This window comes from Rhincodon typus, chromosome 10 (genome assembly GCF_021869965.1).
Source record: "Rhincodon typus isolate 14 chromosome 10, sRhiTyp1.1, whole genome shotgun sequence".
Classification (NCBI taxonomy): Eukaryota; Metazoa; Chordata; class Chondrichthyes; order Orectolobiformes; family Rhincodontidae; genus Rhincodon; species Rhincodon typus.
The window spans coordinates 36,030,279-36,057,035 of NC_063341.1; the positions used below are offsets into that span (position 1 = coordinate 36,030,279).

The 26,757-nt window shown below is 38.8% G+C and overlaps 1 protein-coding gene across 1 annotated transcript in view; it reads right to left on the reverse strand.

The window, feature by feature from the left end:
- Positions 1-26,757, reverse strand: part of dab1a (DAB adaptor protein 1a) — a 342,801-nt gene that overhangs the window by 33,211 nt on the left and 282,833 nt on the right. The window contains 3 exon segments of the mRNA XM_048602085.1: positions 4,596-4,707; positions 19,625-19,667; positions 20,641-20,715. Of these exon segments, the coding sequence (XP_048458042.1) occupies positions 4,596-4,707; positions 19,625-19,667; positions 20,641-20,715 (230 nt within the window).

Sequence of the window (26,757 nt, forward strand, 5' to 3'; positions counted from 1 at the left end):
GTTGAGAATTTTAAAACCAAGACTTTGCTTGATTTGAAGCCAGGGCTGGTCACAGAATATACTGACATTAGGTGAAAGAAACTTGGCACGGGATTTAAAACATGGGCAGCAGAGCTTTGAATGACCTTAAAATGATGGTAGGTACAATGTGCAAGAATCATCAAGTCTAGACTTAAGGAAGTTCTGAATGAGTTTCAGCAGTAGATGAGTTGAGACAGGGGCAAAGTTGGGTTATGTTTATTATGAGGTGATATAGGCAGTGCTGGTAATAGCACAAATATGGGGTCAGAAACTCATCTCAGGTCAAATATAACGCCAAGGTTGCAAACACATTAGCTTAGTCTCAGATGGATTCAGTAACCATGGTACAGAGTCCGGACTGATTTCAGAAAACAATGGCTTCAGCCTACCAGATAATTAATTGGAAATAATTCCTGCTTGTCCAGAACTGGAGTCATCCAGCAGTCCTTTAATTTAGTGGAGGAGTTGAGACAAGTGATGGTGAAATAGAGTTCAGTGTCATCAGAGTACATGTAAAAATGAATTGTCATTTTAGGTGTTTTCACTGAGGAGTAGCAAGCAAGTGAGAAGTAGGAGGGAGCCAGGGATAGATTCTTGGTTCACCAGAGATTGTGGCACCAGAGTGATGGCACTGCAAGTGACTCCTTGGATCCAATTGGCCACAAAAAGATAAAGAAGGACAAGGAGGGAAAGTTTATCTTTGTCACAGTCAAACAGGATGTCATTTATCACTTTGATAAGAGCTATATTGGTACTGTGATAAGGGCAGAACTACGGTTACAGAAAATCTGAAAGAGAAACAGAAATTGCTGGGAAATCTCAGCGGATCTGGCAATATCTAAGGATTGAAATCAGAGTTAACATTTTGAGTCCAGCCACCCTTTCTCAGAACCGATGTAGTTAGGAAAAGGATGGGTTTTATACAGAAGATGGGGTGAGGGGATGAGGGAGAGTAAATGATAGGTGGAAGTAGAGCCCAAAGAGAGAGAAAAACAGTTGGGCAGACAAAGGAGTGGTTAAAGCTCAGTCTGGAGAATGAATAGCTGCCAATGGGGACTATTCATGGCTGACAATGGGTAGTGTGTGGTAGCAGCCCATGGATGCAAGCCTGGTTGTGGGGGTGGCAAAGCATTGGAAAAGGTGCTCAAGCTCTAAAATTGTTGAACTCAATATTGGGTCCAGAAGACTGCAGGGTTCCCAAGAGGAAAATGAGGTGCTGTCCTTCCAGCTTGCACTGAGCTTTGCTGGAGCACTGCAGCAAGCCTGAGACAGAGATGTTCTCCAGGGAACAGGGTAGTGTGTTCAACATTTTGCTTGGTCACCTTTGTTAACACAAAATGAGAATCAATGCAGGATCAATCCTGACAGTATATATCAAGTTTCTGGAGAAAAATTAAATTCTCTACATTTTTCTCCAATAGCGCATTTCTGACATTACTTTGGAAGAATGAGAAAAGATCTCATTAAAGAATGCTGGAAGCTATGTTCAAAATGTGGATGAAATTTGTTTTATTCATTCAAGGGATGAGGGTGCTGCTGGCTAGGCCCGCATTTATTGTCCATCCTGAATTGTTAGAAGGTAGTTAAGAATCAACCACATTGTTGTGGATCTGGAGTCACAAATAGGCTAGAGCAGGTGCAAATGGGAGTTTCCTTCCCTAAGGAAAGTTAGTAAAACAGATGGATTTTTCTGACAGTTGATAATGGATTCATGATCATAGATTCATATGCACAGAAACAGACCCTTAGTCCGACCAGTCCATGCCCAACATAATCCCAAACAAAACTAATTCCTCCTGCCTGCTCCTGGCCCATATCTCTCCAAACCTTTCCTATGCATGTACTTACCCAAATGCCTTTTAAATGTTGTAATTATGCCTACCACTTCTTCAGGAAGTTCATTCCACACACACGAACCCCACCTCTGTGTAAAGAATTTGCCCCTCGTGCCTTTTTTAAATCTTTCTCCTTCACCTTAAAAATGTGCCCCTAGTTTTGAAATGTCCCATCCTAGGGACAAGACACCTACCATCAACCCTGTCAATGCCCCTTATGATTTTATAAACTTCTATAAGACCATCTCTCAACCTCCTACCCTCTAATGAAAAAAAACGTCCCAGCCTATTCAACCTTTCTTTATAACTCAGACCTTCCATACTTGGCAACATCCTGGTAAATCTCTTCTGAATCCCTCCAGCTAAATAATATCCTTCCTATAACTGCGTGACCAGAACTGGACACAATATTCCAGAAGAAACCTCACCAACGTCCTGCACAATCTCAACGTGGCTTCCTAACTCCTACACTCAAAGGGCTGAGCAATGAAGAAAAGTGTGCTAATCATCTTCTTAACTATCCTGTCTATATGTGCTACAAACTTCAAAAAATTACACGATATACCTGAACCCCTCGTTCCCTCTGCTAGACAACACTACCCAAGGCCCTACCATGTACAAGTCCTATGCATGTTTGTTGTATTAAAATGTAATCATTAGACTCTTAATTCCAACTAATATTGCAGTAATGCAGGTGTCATGAAAATGGGTGTTTATTTGTTCATGCTGTTTAGAGTTTTGAATATTCTTGGTTATGTTACAACAGCGAATTCATAGTCAACAAGTACACTCACAGACATTTTAATAAGAATGGCATGGATATAATGCATGAATTATTAAGACATTCAGCTTTGAAGTTGTTTCTCTATAGATTGTAAGGAATAACCAGTTTGTTTATAAGCAAATAATAAGCCTCACCAATGGATTATAAGTTAGAAAAATTCTTATGTGTTGGGCTATATTATTGCCCGATATTGACAATTCTCTCAACTTATAACACTCAATATTGAAAGAGAAAGCAAGCCTAACACTTTGAACAGGACCTGTTATCAAAGTTGCTATCAATCGACTTTCTGCAAATTTTGTACTTTTCTTTCAAATTGATAATATTCAGAACTTTTATTTTCACTTCTTGAGGAAATGACTAATTGCCAAAAAATCACAAAGAAACTTGTTTATTCAAACATATGTCTTTAAGTTGCCTTGCTTTCAATTTATTTACAGGAAGGATTGCAAATTCTACTATGTATTATTCGTAGCAAATATATTAATGTGTATGTATGAAATTCATCATCTTCCAATTTACCAAAGTTATTTCGAAATGTTTAACATTAGCATTGGTATTGATAAAAGCATTACTAACACCAGTAACATTAAACAGCTTCGAGATAACAAATTACATCAAAAGGATTGTGTTCATAAGAATGAGAAAAATCGAAATGATAGCAGTTTTCAGAATAAGTTGCTGCAAATTCTGAATTACAATGCATGTTGCCCCTTGCTTCATTGTAAAGAGGATTTTCTCGACAAAAACTAACAAAAATTATTCTGTTAGAAATATAACCACACTCAGAGGAATATCTATAAATTCTTCACAACAACTATAAAATGTCTAATTCATACTTCCTTTAATCTGGTTGACTATATTCGCTGCTTGCAGTGTGGTGCCCTTTGCATTGACAAGACCAAATGCAGAAAGAATGATGTCTTTGTGGAACACCTCTGCTCTGCCTGTAGAAATGACCCTGACCTTTTAGTTACTTGTCATTTCAATAAACCACATGCTTTCATGATAACATTTCTGTCCTGGGTCTGCTCTTATGTTCCAATGAAACACAGTGCGAGCTCGGGTACAACACTTCATTTTCTGCTTTGGCACTCTGCAGCGTCTAGGTCTCAATATTGAATTCAATAACTTCAGAAACTGACTGTGTGATACCATTTCCCCACTTTATGAGCAAGAAACCAGAATAGGCCACATGGCCCTTACAGCGTGTTCCACTGTTCAACAAGGTCACAGCTGATCTGATTTTAACCTCAACTCTACATTGCTGCATATCCTGATAATCTTTCACCAACCCCTCCCCTCCAATGTTGACTTGTTTAGTTTGTTTTCAGTTTGACACCTTAATTTACACTCATTTCCTTTTACACCATCATTAACAGTCCCTTTGTCTTTTGCAGTGGGCCTCCTCTTCATCTGTTCCCTTCGCCCCCTCCTCTGCCTCTGTCAAAAGAATAAATCAAAACATTTTCTAACATCTTTCAGTTCTGAAGAAGAGTCATACTGGACTCAAAATGTTAACTCTTTTTCTCTCTTCATGGATGCTGCTAGACTTGCTGAGTTTCTCCCACATTCCCTGTGTTTCTTTTAGATTACCAGCATCCTCAGTATTTTACTTTCATACAAAGTATATATTTTTCATTTTTGTCCTCTGTTTTGGATAGGCTGCTGACTCATGCTAAAGTACAGTTCACATAGATATTGTCCACCTTGCCTTGGTCAAATACCCATTCTCCACATCTAAGGTTTGGCAGTGATGACCAGAACGGTGTTCAGAAAAACAGTAAAATTAAACTGCAGTTTGTTCCTCATTCATCCTGCTCATTTTGTATATTTTCTTGGTTGTTTTCTTTGTAACCTTTTTCTTTAGCCTAAGGATTCTTAATCCAATTGCAATTCACTCCGCCAGATATCTAAAATTTTGAACAACTAAACCTTTAATAACAGAAACTTACCAGTAACCAATTGTCTGTACAATACATAATGCAGCAAAAAACAGAATGAAATTCATTGATCGAAGCATGGTCTTGTATGTTTTCAACATATTCCAAACAGCATGTACAGCGACTGACAGTCAGAAACCTTTCAGAATAACAAGTTAGCAGTGTTGTAATGTTTGTATGTTGTTCTTTGATCAATTGATTTTTTTCTTTGTACAGGGATTAAATCATACAATTCCTGAAGGTCACTTAAAACCACTGACATACCTATATATCTTTAATTCTCAAAAATAATGAACTTCATAAATATGTTTGGTACTATTATAATCAATCTAATTCAGAAATTAGCACTGTAATATTGCTTATTCGCTAATCAGGAAATATTCTGCAACAAGATAATTGTGCTGCAATTTGACAGAGCTCATTAGGAGGCAAGTCAGCTTTCCTGGTGGGCAGCTGCATTCTGAGTGAGTGAGAGTTTAAGAATCAGCTACACAGTGCCAAATCTCTATCCTCAAACTGTGCTCCCTTGGAAAGTAGTTCACTTTGATGTGCTGAAAGGACTTTTAAATTCCAAAGGTCTCTGTTTCCAGAGAACACAGCCCTTGGAAAATCTGCGAATGGTACTTATCAATGTTTAACTCTAACTGTTTCAAGGGCAGTGAAAATTTCAATCTTTTCTTGGCTGCTTTCTTCAGAAATCCTACAATTTTCACTGACGCCTGATGCACAGGCCCTTAATCTTGTCATTTCTTGTTACTCCACACAGCTTTCTCATCTCCGTGTCTCATTAATATGCAATTGTTATTTCTTCTTCTTGAAGCTTTTGTACGATGTAACAAGATCAACTGTTGTGTTTAGAATCTTCCTTTTAGTTTCAGCACGACTATTCTTTCAAATAAGACTTCACTGCACTGCTTCCAATTAGTCTAATAGGAGATAATTCATTATTCACTTTCCATTTCCATAATTCCATCTTCTGCCATCGACGACTCGAGGTACTTGAACCTAATCACATTCTCCATGTCTTCATCAATAATCTTAACTGCTTCACTCCAATCCTCTTTGTATAGGCATACACTAACAGTCCTTACATTGGGTCTTTGATGAATTCATCATCCATAACCTTGTTTTGTGAACTTCTCCACAGTTCTCCAGTGTCCGACAAAGACCTGTTCACCTCTAAACCTGTAACATATGATTTTCTATTATCTTCTAACCCTCAATGTGTGACACATTCCTACACAATGTCCGACCCTTCCCTAGCATTATCAGAATGGCCTAACATCTCTTCCCCAGCTGCTCTCCACTCTAGCAGTCATCCATTCTGGCAAACCAGCCTGTTGACAGGCAGGATACCTGCAATGAAATTTCAAAGAGGTTGAGTGGTTAATTCCTACATGACATGCAGAAAGCCTACACCTCCTCCGAAATGCACTTCCTCAAATATTGTGATAAATTTCTCTGACCTCTAAACTTAAATAGGAATGGGCACAAGGGTCTCTTGGTTACAGTTCTAAAATAACAACCCAAAGATCACACGTTCAGATTCTACTTCAACAAGTTGTGAAATTGACTTCAATAAAATTGATAAGAAGAGAGCTAAAATAATTGCAGAATTAAAAAAAAAACACAACTGATCCACTAATTCCTTTCAGGAAAGGGAACCTGGTAATCTGACTGGCATGTGACTACAGCCTACATTATGTGTTCACACAAAGAATCAATGGCCAGGGATTAATGATTAGAGGACATAGATTTAAGGTAAGGGGCAGAAGGTTTAGGTTGGATGTGAGAAAAAGTTATTTCACTCAGAGGTTGGTGGCAATCTGGACTCACTGCCTGTAATGGGGGGAGATAGAAGCAGAAACCTTCATGTCATTTAAGAAGGAATTAGACGTGCGTTTGTGCTACCAAGGCAGACAAGGCTGTGGGCCAAGTGCTGGAAAATGCACCTCCTAAACCTGTAAAACATCTCTATGACACCAACAGCCACCTAGAGGACAGATGAGGACATCACAATCTGAAATTTTTGTTCCAAGTTTCACAGCACTCTGACCTGAAGTAGAATTGTTCGATGCTTGCTTCTAATCAGTGCACACTCAATGGCCAAAGGCTCCTTTTCTGTGCTCTGGATCTCTATGAATCTAACTGTGCTATAAACAGTACAATAATAATAATTAAATTAAAATGGGGCATGTCTATTTGTAACAGTCAAAATTTTGTTTCAATCATGGATGGAATGGAAATAAAATTGAAAAGACCAGCAGCTGCTGCACATCACTAATTACCTTTGAGAGATTGATGAGCTGCCTTTGTGAACTGCTGCAGCCCATGTGGTGTAGGTACACTCACAGTGCTGTGAAGTAGGGAGCTTCAGGAATTCAACTAAGTGGTGATGGCAGCATGTGACAGGTCAGGGTGGCATGAAACTTGGCACAAAAATTTCAGATTTTGATGTTTTCGTCTGTCCTCTGGGTGGCTGTTGGTGTCACAGTGATGTTTTACAGGTTTAGGAAGTGCTTACGGAGAAACTTTAGAAAGTTGCTGCAGTGCCTGTTGTAGATGAGACGCACTAGAGCCACAGTGCTCATGTTCATGTTTAAGATGGTGGATAGGATGATGATTAGCTGAGCTTTACTTTGGTTAGTATCAGGTTTCTTGATTGTTGTTAGTGTTGCACTCATCCAGGCAATTGTAGAATATTCTATCACATTCCTGATTTGTGCTTTGTAGGTGCTGGACAGACTTATGTGCATCAGAAGGTGAATTATTTTCTGTAGACCTCTCAGCTCTAAACCCATTCATTAGGCCACAGTATTTAGATAACTGAGCCAGTTAGCTTCAATTAGGACATTGGCTATAATGTATAAATTGTTGATTATTGATTAGGCTGTGGGACAACTCTCCCAATTTTGGCACAAAGCTCCTGATGTTAGTATGGATGAAGTTACAGGGTCACTGGATTCCGTGTGTTGACTTGTGTGTCTGAATCTGGTGTCAAATTGATGCAAAATTGTCATCCAGTTTTATGTATTTTACAATTTTCCTACAGTTTTTGAAATTCCTGAATAGCTTGGAAAATTATTTCAGAAAATACTTAAAACTCAATTGTATCGCCATGGGCCTGGAGTCATATATAAACCAGAACAGCAGATTTATTTGGCTAAAGATAATCCAGTAGTTTCTCAGCCACTAATAATGAAACTACTTTCTAAATTTAACCTTATGCCCACAGTTTGATTGCCCAGGCCTATGAATTTTTATTCATGCAACATAGCAACTGCCCTACCCAAAAATTAATGCGTGGATATGGTTGCAAAACATGTCTCAAAGATTAGTCAGGGAACATTCTGACATGCTGATACTCACATGGTGAGGTTCACAAGTTGTGAGGTAACTCTTACCTTTTTTATCAGATGGGTCCAAGCTAATGCCCTATCAGCAAAAGGAGGCTGATCTCCTCTCTGAACTTATAGCCTTGCTCTTCACATTCTAACTACTGCATTTTGTGGTGAATCCTGATAACCTTATCATAGTGGAGAAAGAGATGTTGGAAGGATTAGACATTATGTGTGGTGTGGAAGTCAGCAGGTACAAATATTTGATGCTTTCAGCAGACAATGACAATCAGTATGTGGCATGGTAATGATAATGGTCTAATAACCGATCACCTGTTAGTGATTGAAAACAGTAAAACACATTACAAGTAATGAATCAGGCATTATAACAAATCAGTTGGCTTCTGTGTGTGCAGCTTGCAAAGACACAGCAGACTGACTGGTGACCAGGCAGAGTCACAATAGTTTATAATCACATCACATGCGGTAAAAGGCGAACTCTCTTAAAGGCAAAGTACATATATACATTTCCTCTCCTTTTCAAAATAAAGTTTAACAATTTATAATAAAAAGTGAGACAATGAGCCTCTATATTATAGGTAATTTCTTGATACATCCAGAACTTATGAGGTTGTATTTGTTGGAGGTGTCATTGATTGCCACAGTCACTAGTGATATTGTCTGCCACTCTTGTTTATATTCTCAAGGTTTTCTCTCATGAACTGCAGTTGCTTATCCTGACGCACTACGATCAAGTTTTTCTCCAGATTAGCCCCAGGCTGATCTAATTTCTCTAGCTGTTTTGAGTGTCAAATCTTCTTGACAATTATTTTTTTTTTTCCTTAAGAGTTTCCAGCTCAATTTGAACCTTTTGGATTTGCACACCAAGTTCTCTCAAAGCTTTATCCTTCTGGTTGTCTAGAATATTTTGTCCATCATAGCCTACTCTAATACCAGTCCGACCTCTTCTCCTTTTGTTTTCTTTGAAGTCTGGCACTAATCTATATGCTGCTTGGGTGCTTGTTTAATTTTATTTGTGTCCTGCTTGAATTCTTTCACTATGTTATCTTTGCTGGCTTTATTTCTTAAAGGACAGTCATGAGTAATTTGCAGTCCTTGCTGTGTTTACTGTGCATCTCCATCATCTTCACCAGCATTTCTTTTAGCTCAGAAGGGTCTAGGCCCGAAACGTCAGCCTCTCTGCTCCTATGATGCTGCTTGGCCTGCTGTGTTCATCCAGCCCTGAACCTTGTTGTCTCGGATTCACCAGCATCTGCAGTTCCTACTATCTCTAATGTTTCAGTAGATGCCTTTGCTGAGCCTAATCTGAATTACATGCAAATTGCTCCAAACCTTGCCATAAACAGGCAATATTGTCATCAGTTGGATGATTCAGAGCTTAAAGGTTATCCTACTTCCTTCTTTTTCTCTTTCAGCTCTTCATTCATTTTGTTTGCAAGTTGAGTACACATACCTTTGAAAGAATTTGTCATCTCAGGAATGGTATTCTTATTTTTGGATTTATCCTGAGGAAGTTTTCAGTCTTTTGATCTTGAACTTTAATTTTTCTCTTCATGGCATAGAGCTGAGATTTTAGCTCCAGTAATTCAGAAAAAAATGCAGTGTTCCAATCTTCTTTCATATTCAGTTCTTTAGGTGTTTCTTGAATAGTCCACTATTGTGTCTCTAAAGTTTGACTGAATCCATGGATTAATGCAAGGTCACAGCATGCTGGTATTCCTACCGTTGCTAATATATTGTAGAACATCTGCGACATTCAGTTTGTTTGATATCCTTGCACTCCAGCCCCACTAATTCTGCACCTGGAACCGAGGAAATGTTATATACTGGAAGTTCTACATTTGTCGGTTTAATCAAGGCTTCCCAGGTCTGTGGGATAAGTTCTTTTGAATTTGCAGGGGTAGCATATTACAATTACTCCTGTTCCAATTTTAGCCAGTGCCTAAAAGTCACCCGTTTTCTGATGACAGATAATTTGAACTTACCCAAACACTTTGAACTGTATCATGACACTGATGTTTTCACTGACAATTGACAATGGTGGAACATGTGTCCACCATGCTTTGTCTCATCATTATATTGCTAGAGGTGAGGTGAGAATGCGGTTAGATTGACTGCCCTTGACATCAAGGCCACATTTTAACTTCTGTGACATCAAGGATCCAGTGAAAACTGGAGTCAATAGGAGTCAGAAGTAAAGCTTTCTGCTGGTTGAAGTTATACATGATATATAGGAAAATGGTTGTAGTTGTTGGAGGTCAGTCATCTCAGCTCCAGGACATCTCTGTAGGAGTTCCTCAGGCTAGTGTCCTAGGTCCAATCATCTTCAGTTGCCTTATCAATGACTTTCGCTCCATTATAAGGTCAGAAAAAGCAATGTCTACTGCTGATTGCACAATGTTCTGAACTGTTCAGGACTCCTTACATAATGAAACAGCTTATGTCAAATGCAGCAAGGTCTGGACAATATCCAGGCATGGACTGAGAAGTGGCAAATAAAATTGACATCACAAAAATGCCAAACAATGACCATCTCCGACAGGAAAAAACCTAACTATCACCCCTTGACGTTCAATAGCATTGCCATCAATGAATCGCCCACTATCAACATTCTGGGGTTATCACTGACCAGAAAATGAACTGAAGGAAGCCATATAAATCCAGGGACTACATGAGTTGGTCAGAGGATAGAAATCCTGCAGACAGTAACTCACCGCCTGATTCACTAAAAACCTGTTTACTGCCTACAAAGGCTCAAGGCAGGAGTGTGATGGAATGCTCCCCACTTCCCTGGATGAATGCAATACAACAACATTCAAGAAGCTTGACTGAATTTAGGACAAAACAACCCCACCTGATTGGCACCACATTCACAAACATCTGCTCCCACCACAGCTGACCCTCAGTAGCAGCAGTGTGCATCATCCATAATGTGCACTGCAGAAATTCACCAACAGTCCTTAGACAGCACCTTCCAAACTCATGACCACTTCCATCTAGAAAGACAAGGGCAGCAGGTAGACAGGATTGCCATCTCCACGTTCCCTCCAAGCCACTTATGAACCTGTCTTGGAAATATATTACTTTTCCTGCAGTGTTTTTGGGTCAAAATCATGGAATCCCCTCCCTAATGGCATTTGGGTCTACCTGGAGCACAGGGACTGCTGCAGGTTCAAGAGGCAGCTCACCACCACCTTCTCAAGGGCAACAATGGATGGGTAATAAATCTTGCCCGGCCAGTGGCACTCTCATCCCATGAATGTATAAAAAAATTTCTGGTTTGTTGATCACTCCATATATTTGCCTCTTGCGGGAGTTCAGGTGGGTTTTTTGTAACTTTAATATAATCCTTCCTGCTGTGTGCTTGTGTTAACACACAATTCTTTGTAGCTGCTTCAGCCTTTATCTACTGTACTAACTGCAGGTAGTCTAAACACATCATAGGTTATAGAACAGACTTAACAACAAACCAATTGATTTTTATGCGTAAAAACTGAAAGAACTGTGGATGCTATAAATCAGAAACAAAAACAGAAATTGCTGGAAAAGATCAGTAGGTCTGGCAGCATCTGTGGAGAGAAATCAGAGTTAATGTTTCAAGTCAAGTAACCCTTCCTCAGAATTGATAGTAGCTAGGAAAATGCTAGTTTATATGCAGAAGATAGGATGGGTGAGGATAGAGTCCAAAGACAGAGAGGAACAGTTGGACAGACAAAGGAGTGGATAGCAATCTAGCAAGGAGAATGAATAGCTATTAGTGGGGACTGTTAGTGGTTAACAATAGGTTGTGTGCAATAGCAAACCCCCTGGTGTGTAGGGGTTGGGGTAAGGACATGGGAGAGCTCAAGTCCTAAAATTGTTGAACTTGATGTTGAGTCCAAAAGGCTGTAGAGTTCACAAGCAGAAAATGAGGTGCTGTTCTTCCAGCTTGCACCGAGCTTCGCTGCAGCATTGCAGCATGCCTGAGACAGAGACTGGTTCCTCAGAATAGATCTGAGGAAGAGTCACTGGGCCTGAAATTTAACTCTGATTTCTCTCCACAGATGCTGTCAGACCTGCTGAGCTTTACCACTAACTTTAAAGTGGTTGGTGATTCCTTTAAGAAATACTGCTGGGGGTTCTTCCTGCTGCTGAAAGCATATTTGTTGTACAAGGCTAAGAACGGTCATTGACTTGAACATTGAGATTGATAATGGCATTGTTAAAGTCAAATCAGTGCTAAACATGGACTGATCTCATTATCTGCCCCTTCCAATACATCATCACAGCACCTGCTTCAATGATCTATCAAAAATGCGTCCAGCATAGTTGACACCACTATATGTGCATGTGGTATGGATCCTACTTTAGACCCAGAACAACTGTAAGCACCTAAACTTTTGATTAACATTGAATATCTGCTCAGAATTGGATTTGAATCTGAAATGTTGCACAGCTAAAATCAGAATTTGTTCATCTATTTGAACAAGTGTTTGAAGTACGTGTTCTTGACTTAGTTCAAACGGAAATGCAATGTACACTCTACTGGCATTACGGGAACAAAGCGCTGACCTAAAAGTCGAAAGCTTAGACTGCTGTATAGTTAATAATTGAAAACTAAAACCCAAACTTGGCAGCATCTACCTATTCCGTTTCCCATTTCGTGTTGCTTGCTGGGAATCTCATTTGCCAAATAGCCCTTAGTTGTTCATGTGGGTCCTTCAGGTTTAGAAAATGGTGACCATAATGTGGAGCTTCAGGAACATTAAGTTCCAGGAACTAAACATTCAGTTCAAATCCATATTAACTATAATAGTACTTTAACACTACTACCTTCCCTACAGCTATTGGAATATACATGTTTAGAATGTTTAGCTATTTACATATTCATTCAGGAAGTTCTTCACCAGTCAATAGTTCTTTATATTCCTTCATTTAATAGTAATAGCTCAATACTTTACGCTGAATCTTACATTTTTTGACCAAGTACCTGTGGATTTGGTTTTTAGGAGGCTTTTCACTGCAAGGCCTAGCATGATTCCTTGCCATATCTTACCAAACTCGCCTCGTCAGCTACCTATCCTGTGCCTCATCCTGTGTCTGATTTTAGCCATATTATACCAAGCCCTGCTCTCAGAACAATTCACCACTGTCAGGATATCCCAAAATTTACCAGCATGCTTGGCGCTGGAGTCAACTTTAAAAAAACATATGAACCTGGACAAGCATTGTCAGTTCAGAACTGCCCTGCACAGATACTGACATTTGCTCTGGCTTCAAGGGAAATTTGGTGCCTTGGTTTGCAGGCAGGAACCTGGAGGTCCTGTTGGACAGGGTAATGCACTGTAAGTGATGTCCTCTTAAAAAAGGACTAGCAGTGGAGGCTTGGTTTGAAATTGCCACCTGTCTAAGTGTAGTTTCAGCCATCTGGAGGAATGCACAGCAAGTGTAGGAAGAAAGTCAATGTCTTCCCCAACCCACCACTACAAGTGCTATCATCTTTTCTCTGATAGCTCACATTCACTCCATCTCTCACCAATGCTCATTCTCTACCACTCTCGCTATTGCCTGCAGCACCTTCATTCACTTGCTGCCAACTCTCTAACTCCTTTCAGCACAAACCCTGCATGCTCTCTACCTATTCACTCATTTGGGATACCTCCATTTCTGCACCAACAGTAAAACTGTTCCACCCACTTTCATCTTCTACAATTGCCACTTCTCTTATTCCAGGAGGAAAATAACCCAAAACAGAGTCAAAATGGATAATGGGCTGCCTGATGTTTAGCTCCTTATCCGTCACATGGAGAAGGTTTGGATTCTGACCACCCTGAGTGTCTGACTGATCGTGTCCAAGCTCTTGGACTGGTATTGAAGACTGACCCTAATTCTCTGTGCTGGCACCCCAAGTGGAGGCTGTCTCTCTTGACTTGACTACAGAGTGCTAACAACCACGATAAGCTTTGTGGCTTTGAGTCGGTGCTAATGGCAAGGCAGAACAGTATTACTGTGGGGTTGGTATCTCCGGTTGAGGGGCAAAGCTCAAAAAGGCAAGGCAAGACAAGGCAAGGCAGTGAAATTGTGAACATCTGGGCAAACTTGGAATAAGTGTTATGAGAGCAAGTGAACAGGCCACACATGCAACCTGACCCAGTCCAGACATGCAACCTGACCCAGTCCATGAGCTGGATGCCTGTCCATCAGCATACAGTGGACTTGCAGCATTGCAATGCCAATTGTTGCTTTGGCCTAAAGTGCAATTTTGAAGCACAGAAGCACTCTATGACTCATACTTTACAAGGAATGGAAATGTGCCATATGAAGATTCCTAGAAATTGGCACATGATGGATGCCAATATTTGTGGATGTGGGTTGAGTGTGGCTGGTGCCCATATAGCATGTCCTGAGATATTGGTACCAGACGTACAACATGGAGGTCCTCATAACAATGATGACCTTGAAATCAAAGGCACTTGCAGTAATTGGTCTTCAATGTTGTTCATAATTAAAATATAGTGCATGGTTTGCATAGCCCTCAGAACTATTTTCCATTTTTCTCATTAACACATGACAAAACCTAAGTATTTTGAAACATTGGGATTCTTTATTCTATTGCACTTCAAAATAATTTCAAATTTGTTGGAAATTTTTTGGTGTTTCATTCTTAATGCAGCATAATCAACAACTCTGATTTATCCAAAACTAATTGTTCATTCTGTGAAAGTCCCAAATACCAAATGTCAGAGAATGATAATTGGGATGTCAGCTGGAAACAATTAACACAACTGGTTGTAAATTTATGGAATAAATTACCAGGAAAGATAATTGAATGTTGTAATACGGTAGGGCCAAGATAAATTCAGGAGGACAAAGGTATTTGGTGAGCAAGTAGATAGATGAAGTTGTGGAAAATTACAAACAGATGGATTTTTATGTCCTACATCATGTGAATGCTCTTAAGGCTACATGAACAGAAGGTAGCAAAGTGCTTAAAAACATTGCAAAGATATATGACCTTGGTAAGATTACATAATGTGCCACCATGTTATCTTATGCATTGCACTCCAGATATTTCCAATATTAGCAGAACTTTTCTGGTGAAACGAATTGGATCTCCTAAAGTAAATAGAAATTAATTTCTAAGAATTCTGAGCAAGACTCCGTGCTATTAAGGACAAGCGAATGAGTCAAGGTTCTTGTTCATAACTGACATCCAATGACTGCTGATAGAATGTACATGAATTTTTTTTTTTTTGGGTGTGGTGACAATCAAAGTGAGCTGTTTTGTTCTGGATGTTGTCAACCAGAACTATCTTCCCTTCTGCTGGGCATGAATCCAACCAGCAGAGAGTTTTGCCCTGATTGACTATAATTTTACTAGGGCTCCTTGATGCAATGCTTCACTTTTTATAATATGATCATGAGATGTGGGCATCATTGGATGAGCCAGCATTTATTGCCTATTCTTGATTGCCTTTGAGAAGGCACTAGTGAGCATCCTTCTTGAACTGCTGCAGTCCATTTGGTGTAGGAAGACCCAAAATGCCATTTGTGAGCGAGTTCCTGGATTTTGACTCATTGGCATTGAAGGAACTTGGATATATTTCCAAGTTAAGATGATGAGTGGCTTGGAGGGAAACTTGCAGGTGGTGTTCCAATATACCAGCTGCCCTTGTCTGTCTAGATGGTAGTGGTCATGGGTTGTAAGGTGTTATGCAGCCTTGGCAAATTTATGAAATCAATCTTGTAGATGATCCGCACTGCTGCTACTGAGTTTGGTGGTGAAGTGAATGAACATGTGTGGGTGTGGTGACAATCAAAGTGAGCTGTTTTGTTCTGGATGTTGTCAAGCTTCTTGAGTGTTGTCGGAGTTGCACTCATCTAGGGAGGAGGGGAGTATTCCATCACCAGCCTGACTTATTGCTTGTAAATGGTCTACAAAGACAATCTTTGGGAGTTAGTCAATGAGTTACTCATTGCAGGATTATTAACTTCTGACCTTTTCTTGTAGCCATAGTATTTACATGGTTAATCTAGTTCAGTTTCTGTTCAATAGTAACCACTGGGATGTTGATAATGGGCCATTCAGGGTAGGTGACACCATTGAATGTCAAGGGGCTAGTTAGATTCCCCCTTGTTAGAGAGGGACATTGTCAGTAGTTGTATGGCACAAATTTATTTGTCAGCTGAAACTTGGATGTTGTCAAAGGTCTTGCTGCCTTTGGACACAGATTGTTTCAGTATCTGAGGAGTTGTGAATACTGCTCAACATTGTGCAATCATCAGCAATAATCTCCACTTTTGACACAAACCTTATGAACTCCTGTAATGATCTCCTGGAATTAAGATGATTGTCCTCCAACAACCAGAACTATCTTCCCTTCTGCTGGGCATGAATCCAACCAGCAGAGAGTTTTGCCCTGATTGACTATAATTTTACTAGGGCTCCTTGATGCAACTCTTGGTCAAATGTGGTCTTGATGGTAAGGTAATATCTCTCACCTCACCTCTGTTCATCTCTTTTGTCCAAGTTTGGAATAAGTCTATAGTGAGTTCAGGAGCTGAGTAGCCCTGGCAGAACACAAACTGAGCATCAATGAACAGGTTATTGCTAAGCAGGTGCTGTTTGATCACACTTTTGATGATCATTTCCATCACTTTAAAGATGTTCATGAGTGGACTAATGGGCTGTTAATTGTCTGTATTGGATTTAGCCTACTTTTTGTGCACATGGCATAAGTTCTGGAGCACAAATATTTAGGGCTATTTCTGGAATGTTATGGAGGCCATAGCCACTGCAGCATTCGGTGCCTTCAGCTGTTTCTTGTTATCATGTGGAGTAAGTTAAATTGGTTAAAGACTGGTATCTGTGATTCTGGGGATCTTCAGAGAAGGCCAAGATCATCCACATAACACTTCTAGCTGAAGATTGTTGGAAATTGTTGTCAGCTTTATCTGACAAGGGACAAACAATTACGTGGGCAATACATCAGAGAATAGTCAGCGTCAATGGGATTGTACCACAAAATGAGTTAATACTGCGATACCATAATAGCCGATCATAACGCAAATTTACTTATGAACAGATTGAATTTTTATTTACAACATGTTTTTTTTTAAAAAGGACATATAGCTGGAAGATGACTGTGGATATAAATTCAGTGACTGCCTGTCAAAAGCTTGACAGGAACCATGGAATGTCAAACCTGAAACACTGTCAAGGAAAATTCAAACAACAACCCTTCACAAGGAGAGATGTAAATCAAAACAAACTGGTATGATCTCTTGTGGCCACAGAAAATGAAGAATTGACCATCCCTTTCAACAGGTAGCTATCTACCATGGATTATTTCTCAAACTGTAGACATGTTTGTGCTTTATCCTTCTCGGAATATACAAAGAAAAGGTGTTAAAATCCACCTTCACCCCCTGGTCTCTGTGTATTGGTCTATGAGTGCTGGTATGGACTACTGCGCTATAAATGTCATAGCTTGAGGTACGTTTTAGACACCTCTGTTTGCAAGTAAGCAAGGACTCCCTCATTTGAATGTAGGAAGCCAGACCAGTCAGAACAGTCACTGTCAAGAAAGGAAACAGGAACAATCATTTTAGCTAATGTGCCAAGCCAAGGATCTTGAAATCAACTCTTTCTTACCAATGTAGTGTGATCAGTAACATTTAACTTGATAGCGGCAGCAGTCATAGAGTCATACAACACAGAAACAGACCCTTCGGTCCAACTCATCTACGTGACCAGGTTTCACAAAGTAAACTCGTCCCATTTGCCTGCATTTGGCCCCTATCCCTCCAAACCTTTCCTATTCATGTACCTGTCCAAACGTCTTTTAAATGTTGTAATTGAATCCGCCTCTGCCAGCTCTCTGGCGGTTCATTCCAGATATGAACCAGTCTCTGCCTGAAAAGGGTGTCCTCCAGGTCCCTTTTAAATCTTAAAATCCCTTTCACCTTAAAACTATGCCCTCTAGCTTTGGACTCCCCTATACTGGGGAAAAGATCATGGCTATTCATCCTATCCATGCCCCTCATGATTTTATAAACATCTCTAAGGTCACCCCTCAACCTCCTACACTGCAGGGAAAAAAGTCCCAGCCTATCCAGCTTCTCCTTTTAACTCAAACCCTCCAGTCTCAGTAACATCCTCAATAATGTTTTTTGCACCCTTTTCAGTTTGATAATATTGTTCCTATAGCAGGGTGACCAGAACTGTACGTAATACTCATCATCTACTTTTCATGGAACCCAGATATTGACTTCTTTACCTTTTTTGTGTTATCTTTTTACTCAAGTCACATTTCTAATTTGTGTGTGCACATCGTATTTTATCATTTTTGTCACGTTTTGAAGCTAATAAACTCACCCTTTCTTTAACTCAATCAAACCTAGTGAATTTGGCTCCTTTTGAAAATGTAAACACAATTGGATTGGGAAAAGGTTTCCATAATAATGTGGTTGTAACAAACAGAGAGGACTAAATTAAAAAGTGTTGCCAGTTCATCCCTCCTCACCTGGCAGTTTAACCGTTTCAGGGTATCCAATCTGAAATCATAAATAATTGAGGACCTTCATGTGGGACAAGTTGTAACATGCAGGAAAGAAAAGGAGAAAGCATTATATAAAATAGATTGAATATGGAAAACTTGAACAGTAGCACATTGCATATATTGAACAAAATAAATTGCATAATAATGTGTTTTCTATATGTATATTTGAAACAGTATTACATGGTAACTTACAGAAATTATTGTGAATTGTTTTTTAAAAAAATCCATTCTATAATGTATTGTTTGATAAGGTTAAAAAGAATGTGTAACGTTATCTAAAGTGTGAGCTGAGGTAAGTTAAAATATGCAGAAACATAGTCAGTCATATCCCTTTAATTTCAATCTCGTTCAAAAATTTAGATTCTGTAAATGCAGAGAAAACAAACTAAATTAAAAGATTGTTTTGACCACCGATATTTACAAAAAAGGAAAAGATGACAAATCCTCAATCAAACTTCTTAAAGCCACTTTACCTAAAACACATTCAAAGTGTTCAGTTGAACAGCAAGAACCTCAGTTTTTTTTATAAAATAAAATTTGTGTTTTGATTTTTCTTTTCACATTGTACAAAAAGTGATAAGAGTTTAGTCTGATTTGAAAATGTCAGAATTCGTACATAGTAGCAAATTCATGGTATTAATGTCCTGTTATAAATTATGTTTGATTTTGTTGCTTCCTGAAAAAGGTATTTTTTTTCTCTGATCTGAGGGGGAATGTTTGATGTACTTTCCGTAAAAGAACATAGAAGAGAGGTTGGCATCTGCATAGTGATTCAGCAGCGAGCTCTTGGACCTTAGATGACAAATAGTATAATTTCTAGAAGATTCAAATACTCTGTTTCTTTTGTAAGAAATTATTTCTAGCAGAATGTGACTGCCTTGTTGATTAGTTCCACATCCTCAACAAACTGATCAATCGATCCTCCAGATACAGAGTACAGTTCTTTTCACCTTGGTGCAATCAGTCGTTAATTCCTTAAAACAACATCTGTCAGAGTAATCCTTCATCATTTTGCTTCTCTGATAAAACAGAATGGCTTTGAGGGAGGTGCAGGTCAGGCCGATTGATTTTGTTTTGCACGCTGATCCAATGGAGAATGGTTCAAGGTTTTCCTGCAACACACTCATGGCTCCAGCTGGTTATTTCTTGATCTTCTTTATCTGGGCATAGAGAGGCTCTTCTGCCTGTAGGCAGACAGATACAGAATTAAACTGAATACAATCTTGCATTGCACTTCACATGTATTGTGTCTTGTCTCGCTCATATACTGTGGGACTATTCCCAAACACTCATAAATGCCTGGAAAAACAATGGTTAATATTCAACTTCACAATCTGGATGGTAACCTGGTGAGTAAGCTCACAATCTTAATAGAACCATTTGTTTTCAGTTAATTCACATAAATTTAATGAAAAATATGTGATTGTCATAAAATATGGCCAATTAGATTATTGCTCAGGTAGTGAAGTGGAAAACTATCTTGTCTTTTTTTGTTTAAAAAAATCATAGAATTAAATGTTGAATGCATTTATGTATATATGTCTTCAATTTTTGCAGTCATGCTTTAAATCAGCTTTCCCCTATTAACTATCTCACTATCTATATTCCCAAGATGCCCCTATTTGTCCTGGTGGGTGGTATCTCTGCTTCAGTTTTCACAGTTTTTACCCAAGTTCATGCTGAATTTAACTGAAGTTGTAGAGTATCGGATTCAATTTTTGAATTTGATGTAATTTGTAGTATGAAAATATCCATTTCTGATGTTGTTTCCTTTTTTTTAGAAACGTATTCACCAATGACACAATCTGTTGCAGCAATCGTGAGCTGCAAGGCTGGGATTCTTATACTTGGCAAAGACTTATTAATTTGCACATTACAATCTCAGACTTACAGCACGTAACATCTCAGAGTACAGTATGAAACTCATTACAACACAAAAATGTTTTTTCATGTTTCATTGGCACAGTTTCATGCAGTTATGAAATCGGATGAAAAAGAAGCCATGTTTAAACAAAAAAAAACACACAAAAATGATGATTATGTAACTAAAACAAACCACAATCCATGGGTCGCAGTGATCAGCAGCAGTGGGATGCGTGCACACCTAGGAAAAAGAAAAGAGATACCTACCCCAAAATCTGCTATCTAGCTACCGACCTGTGGGGTTAAAGAATCATCATCAAGACATTCACCAACTACATCGTTGTTTGCAGATGTCTCAGAACTGACAAGCTGTGGAAAAAAAGAAAAGAATAATCAATTTATTAAATGAATAATATATAATTCAGATTTCAAGATAATATTTGATACTTTTAAACAGTAGATATTAGTATTACAAGCAACAGATGATGCACTGTTATTTGCTCGCAAAATGTCAGAACACAAATTTCTTGTTCCTGCTCTAATATCACTTTTCTGCCTATGATTCCAAAGTCGGAAGGATATCCTGTCCACAGACACCTGGAATACTCTAAATTGACTCACCCTTTTCAGTTTCCTGTACTTTAATAATAATTCTTTCAAATACCCAGAACAGATGATTTGGTCATGGATTTCCATGTATTTGTCCTGCACAAATAGGCTGCCACGATTGCCAATGTTACATAAATAACTACACTTCCATAGCACTTCATTCATTAAAAATCAATTTGGGATGTCCTGAAGGTATAATTTCAAATTCTTTTATCTACATCAAATCTCACTGTTATTCCTTCAAATAATTTTCTAATGCTGGTCAAGAAGAATTTATTCTTAAAAAAAAATGTGTTGTGACGTCATGATTATATCATGTCTCTCCAAATGCTTAGCTGAATCTTACTTTTACTTTGGCTAAGTCCGAGTGCCTCGAGCTTTTTTGGAAGCCTTCTCGCCACGAGGCTTAGTACATTTCCTTATCCTCATCTCACCTCATTAATTACCTATAATATCCTTTGGTATCTCTCACGTTGAATTTCCACTCGTTTTACCATGCACCGTTCCTGGAACAACTAGTCATATGAAAAAATACTGAAATTAACTGGCATCTCTTACATGCAACATCTTTAAAAGCCTGTTATGCACCTGGAAAAAAAAACAGTGTCAGCAGCTACCCTGCACGGTTCCTGACATTTGCCCCATAAATGGCAGACAGACAGGAACTAGCTACCCCACTTTGTGGGCGGGGTCCTAGAATTCCCACTGGATACTTGGTGCCAATGCTGGAGTTATGCTTCTCACAGGACCAGCAGTGGATGCCAAGACATCACACCATGGAAACAGGCCCTTTGGCCCAAACTGGTCCATGCTGACCATGGGGCCCACTCAGCTAGTTCCAATTGCCCACATTTGGTTCATATCCCTGTAAACCCTTCCCATTCATGTATCCATCCAAATGTTTTTTAAATGTTGCTATTGCACCTGCCTCAACCACTTTCTCTGGCTGCCCACTCCATATACGCACCACTCTCTGTGAGGTCACAATCCTCTCCTTGTCTGAGGTTGCTCCTCAGGTCCTTCTTAAATCTTCCCCCTCTCTCCTAAAACCTATGCCCTCTAGTTTTCAATTCCCCATCCCTGGGAAAAAGACTTTACGCATTCATCCTATCTTTGCCCCTCATGATTTTATACACCTCAATAAGGTCACCCCTCATTCTCCTACGTTCCAAGGAATAAAGTCATATTCTGGCCAACCTCTCCCTATAACTCAGGCCTACTAGTCCTGGCAACATCCTCGTAAATCTTCTTTGCACACTTTCCAGTTTAACTATGATGTTCCTATAACAGGGTGACCAAAACTGTACACAATACTCCAAGTGTGGCTTATACAACTGAATCATAACGTCCCAACTCCTACACTCAATGCCTTGACCAATGAGGCATTGAGTATAGCAGTCTGAGGTAGTCACACAGGTCAATGCAGGCTCCATCTGGTGAAATGGTCAGCAATGTTGGAAGAAGGTCAATACAATCTCCACTCTGTGAGCCTAAGAGTCACCATCTTCTCTCAGATATTATTTCCCCTTGAACTCACAATACAATTTTATTTTCAACAGGTAAATCAAATCAGAGATTCTCCAATTTCTTTCTTCAAGATCTTTGAATGTAAGGCATCATGTTTGATTGATTTTCCTATTCTAAATTTGAGGAGCATGTTCAGTGATATTTCTATTTGAGGAGTAATTCTCATTAACAATGTTTGAGTCAAATCTATGGCTACACAGACTGAACAGTGGTCCCCTCAGTGAAAAGTGAGAGCAAGCACAAATTTCATTTCTTTACTGTTCATTACAACGTAAGTCCTTCAACTATTCATGATTTTGCCACATTTACTATCCTCTTGCTACTAAAATGTTTATAAAAATGTATTTTATATTCTTGGCATTTTTTTAACCCTCTTAATTTTTCTAAACTCCCTGTTAATGTCTTGTTTGGGGATCATGAGCATACATGTAAAACCACTAATACTTTGGCATTGAATTTTGTATAGAAAGAACAATTGATTTTTGGTGTTACACAATGCTATTCTTAGCGTAAATATAAGAACATAGGAAATTGTAGCAGGAATGGACTTGTGACCCTGTGAACCTGTTTCACCATTTAACATGATCAAGACCAATTTTCTCCTTCAACTCGACTTTGTTACCTGCTCTCTATATCCCTTGATGCTCTAACAGCCTAAATAATCTGTTAATGTCAACCTTAAACATAGACCAAGATAAAGCATCCAAAATGGAAGAATTCTAAAGATTCAGAACTCTTTACGTGAAGAAATTTCTCCTCAACGCCCTACTCCTAAATGATGAACCCTTTACCTCAGGCTGTGCCTGCATGTTGCAGACTCCCCAGCCAAGGGAAACAAAACCTCAGTTTCTATACTATAAATTTCATTGAGATCACCTCTCAGTCTTCTATACTCCATAATATGGCAAAATTTACTTAGCCTTTTATCACACGAAAGCCCTGTCATTCCAGGAAACAATTTGGAGAATCTTAATTTAAGCATCTCTCATGCAAATGTATCCTTCCTTAATCATGGAGACAAAAACCGCATAGTACTTCAGGTGTGGTGTCTCCTTAACCCTGTACAACTGTAGCAAGATTTCCTTATGCCCTTGCAATAAAGGTAACAAGCCTTCAATCTCCCTAACTGTTTTCTGTACCTGCATGTCTACTTCCTGCGTTCTTTGTTTATATCCAAGTCACATGAAACATTAATATTTAAAAGTTTCATGAGCTTTAAAATTAATCTGCATTTTTATTATTATAACCAAAGCAAACACCTTCACCCTTCCTCGCATAATACACTCTTTCTGCTATTTTGAGGTTCAGTTGGTTAATGTGTCTAGGTCTGTGGATCATTTTGGTGTCTTCATCACAGCTTACATTCCCACCCATCTTTGTATCACCAAGAAATTTTATCAACATCATTACTATAAAGTGTAAACAGTTGAAGTCCCAGCAACTGCTGCTTAGAAAACATTTTTAGATACTGTTTGTCAACTTGATGATGCCCCATTTATCCTAACTCTATGTTCCCTGGTTACTAATCATTCATAATCATTCATACATAATGACGTATATTTCAAACTCCAGAAGTTCTTACATTTTGATGTTTTGTGTGACAATTTATCAAGTACTTTTTTTTGCAAATCCAAGTATACTATACCAGCTGGCTCTTCTTTAGCTATGTTACTAATTACATACTTAAAAAAAAACTAATAAAATTGTCAAGTACACTTTTGTTTACATAAAACCATGTTGACTGAGTCCAATCATACTATAATTTTCTCAGTGCATTATTAAAGCATCTTTAATAATAAATTGTGACATTTTCCTGATGACTACCATCAAACTAACTGGCCTGTAGACCTCAATTTCTCCCTCTCTCTTTTCTTTGCTAAGTTTCAATCTGCTGTAAGCATTCCTCCACTATCTCTGCAGCTACTGCTTTTATAATCCTGGAATGCAGATCATCATGTTCTAGGGATTCATTAGCTTTTGTGTTTCTTGAGCTTTATTCCAAGATTCCAACAAATAAGAAAAATTCTAAGGGACCGACCCACCATCCTTGGTTAACTAAAGATAGTACTGAACAGACATAATTCTGTAAAGATAGGTTGCAGGTAAGAAGAGTGAACAGTATATATAAAAAGACAAAGAATTATGAAAAGAAGGGAAAAATTACATTAGGAGAGAAAGTTAGCCAAAAGTATAAAAACTGGGAAACATTTCTTTAGATATTTAGAAAAGAGAGTTAACAAAATAAATGCTCTCTTACAGAAAATTCAGTAACTGAAGAAAATTATAATTAGCAGGGAAGTAGTACTGAGTAAATTATTGAAACTATGAGTTGACAAATCCCAGGTCCTTATAGATTTCATTCCAGGGTCTTAAAGAAGTAGCTAGTGAGGTAATTAATGCATTGGTTTTAATCTTCCAAAACTCATTCGATTTGTAGAAGGTACTTGTAGATTGAAAAATAGCTAATGTAAATGTTTTATTCAAAACGCAACAAGGTTGAAAGCAGGAAAATACAGGCCAGTTAGCTTAATATCTATCATAGGAAAAATGTTAGAAGCTATTATTAATGAAGACACTTGGCAGTTTCCCTTATCAAAGGGAAATCATGTTTAACTAATTTATTGGAGTTCTTTGAAGTAGTAACTTGTGTTATGGGTAAAGGGAACCAATGCATGTATTGTACTTAGATTTACAGAAGGCATTTGATAAGCTGCTATATCAAAGGTGATTGTGAAAAATAAAAGCTCATGGCGTAAGAGGTAAGTTTTAGCATGAATAGAAGATTGGCTGGCTAACAGGAAGCAAAGGGTAAGAATAAGTGGGTCTTTTACAAGCTGGCAGGATGTGATGAATGGTATGTAAACAGGTGTTGGTGCGGGGGCTTCAACTCTTTATAATTTATGTAAATGATTTGAATGAAGGGGCTGAAGGTATGTTCCCCATAGCTAACCCACCTAGCTTGCACATTCCTGGACACTACAGACAATTTAGCATGGCCAATCCACCTAACCTGCACATCTTTAGACGGTGGGAAGAAACCAGAACACCTGGCAGAAACCCATACAGACACGGGGAGAATGTACAAACTCCATAAAGACAGTTACCCAAAGGTGGAATCGAACCTGGGTCCCTGGTACTGTGAGGCTTCAGTGCTAACCACTGAGCCACCATGCAGCTAATAAATGTAGGTTTAGTGATTGGGCAAAGATCTGGCAAATGGAGTGTCATGTGGGAAAGTGTAAAATTGTCCATTTGGACAAAAAGAATGAAACAGAATCATATAATTGAAACGGCGACAGGTTGCAGAGCTCTGACATGCAGAGAGATCTCAGTGATTCCTAGCGCATGAATTACAGAAGGACAGTGTACAATTACAGCAAGTAATCACAAAAGCTAATAAAATTTTTTAATTGCAAGGAGAATTGATTGCAAGAGTAGAGAGGTTATGTGTCAGTTATACAGGGAATTGGTGAGACCACATCTGGAGTACTATGTACTGTGTTTCTACAGAAGGATGTTAATTCATTGGAAGCAGTTCAGAGAACTGCTATACTTAACCCTAGGATGTGTGATTTGCCTTACGAGGAAAGGCTGGACTGGTCTTCTCTGTATCCTCTGGTGTTTTGAAGAGTCAGAGGTGACTTAATTGCAACACGTAAGAACCTGAGGGGACTTGACCAGGTGAATGTTGAAAGGACGTCTCCTTTTGTGGGAATCCACAACATCTAAAAATAAGGGGTCGAACATTTAAGACAGAGAAGAGGAAACTTTTTTTCTCTCTCAGAGGGTTATGAATCTTTGGAATTCTCCTCCTCAAAAGGCAGTAGATGCAGAATCTTTAAATATTTTTAAGGCAGAGGAAGGTAGATTCTTGATTACCAAGGGGATGAAACATTATCAGGGATATGCAAGAATGTAAAGTTGAGATTAAAATCAAATCAGCCATGAGCAAGTTTGAAGGACTTAATGGCCTATTGTTGTTCCTTGTTCATATGCTCTCCAATACTTTTTCTCTGCTGATATCAATTGCCTCAAGTTTCTCACTTGTATTAACCACGTGGTTACCCTCAACTTCCAGTGCATAATTTGTATCTTCTGCTGTGAAGTCAGCATAAAATTTTTAATCAATGTCTCTTCTATTTCCTCATTTATCATGATGATTTATCATGTACCGGCATCTAAGGTTCTGAGGAAGGATCACTCAACCCGAAACATTAGCACTGATGTCTCTCCACTGATGCTGGCAGACCTGTTGAGCTTTTTCAGCAATTTCTG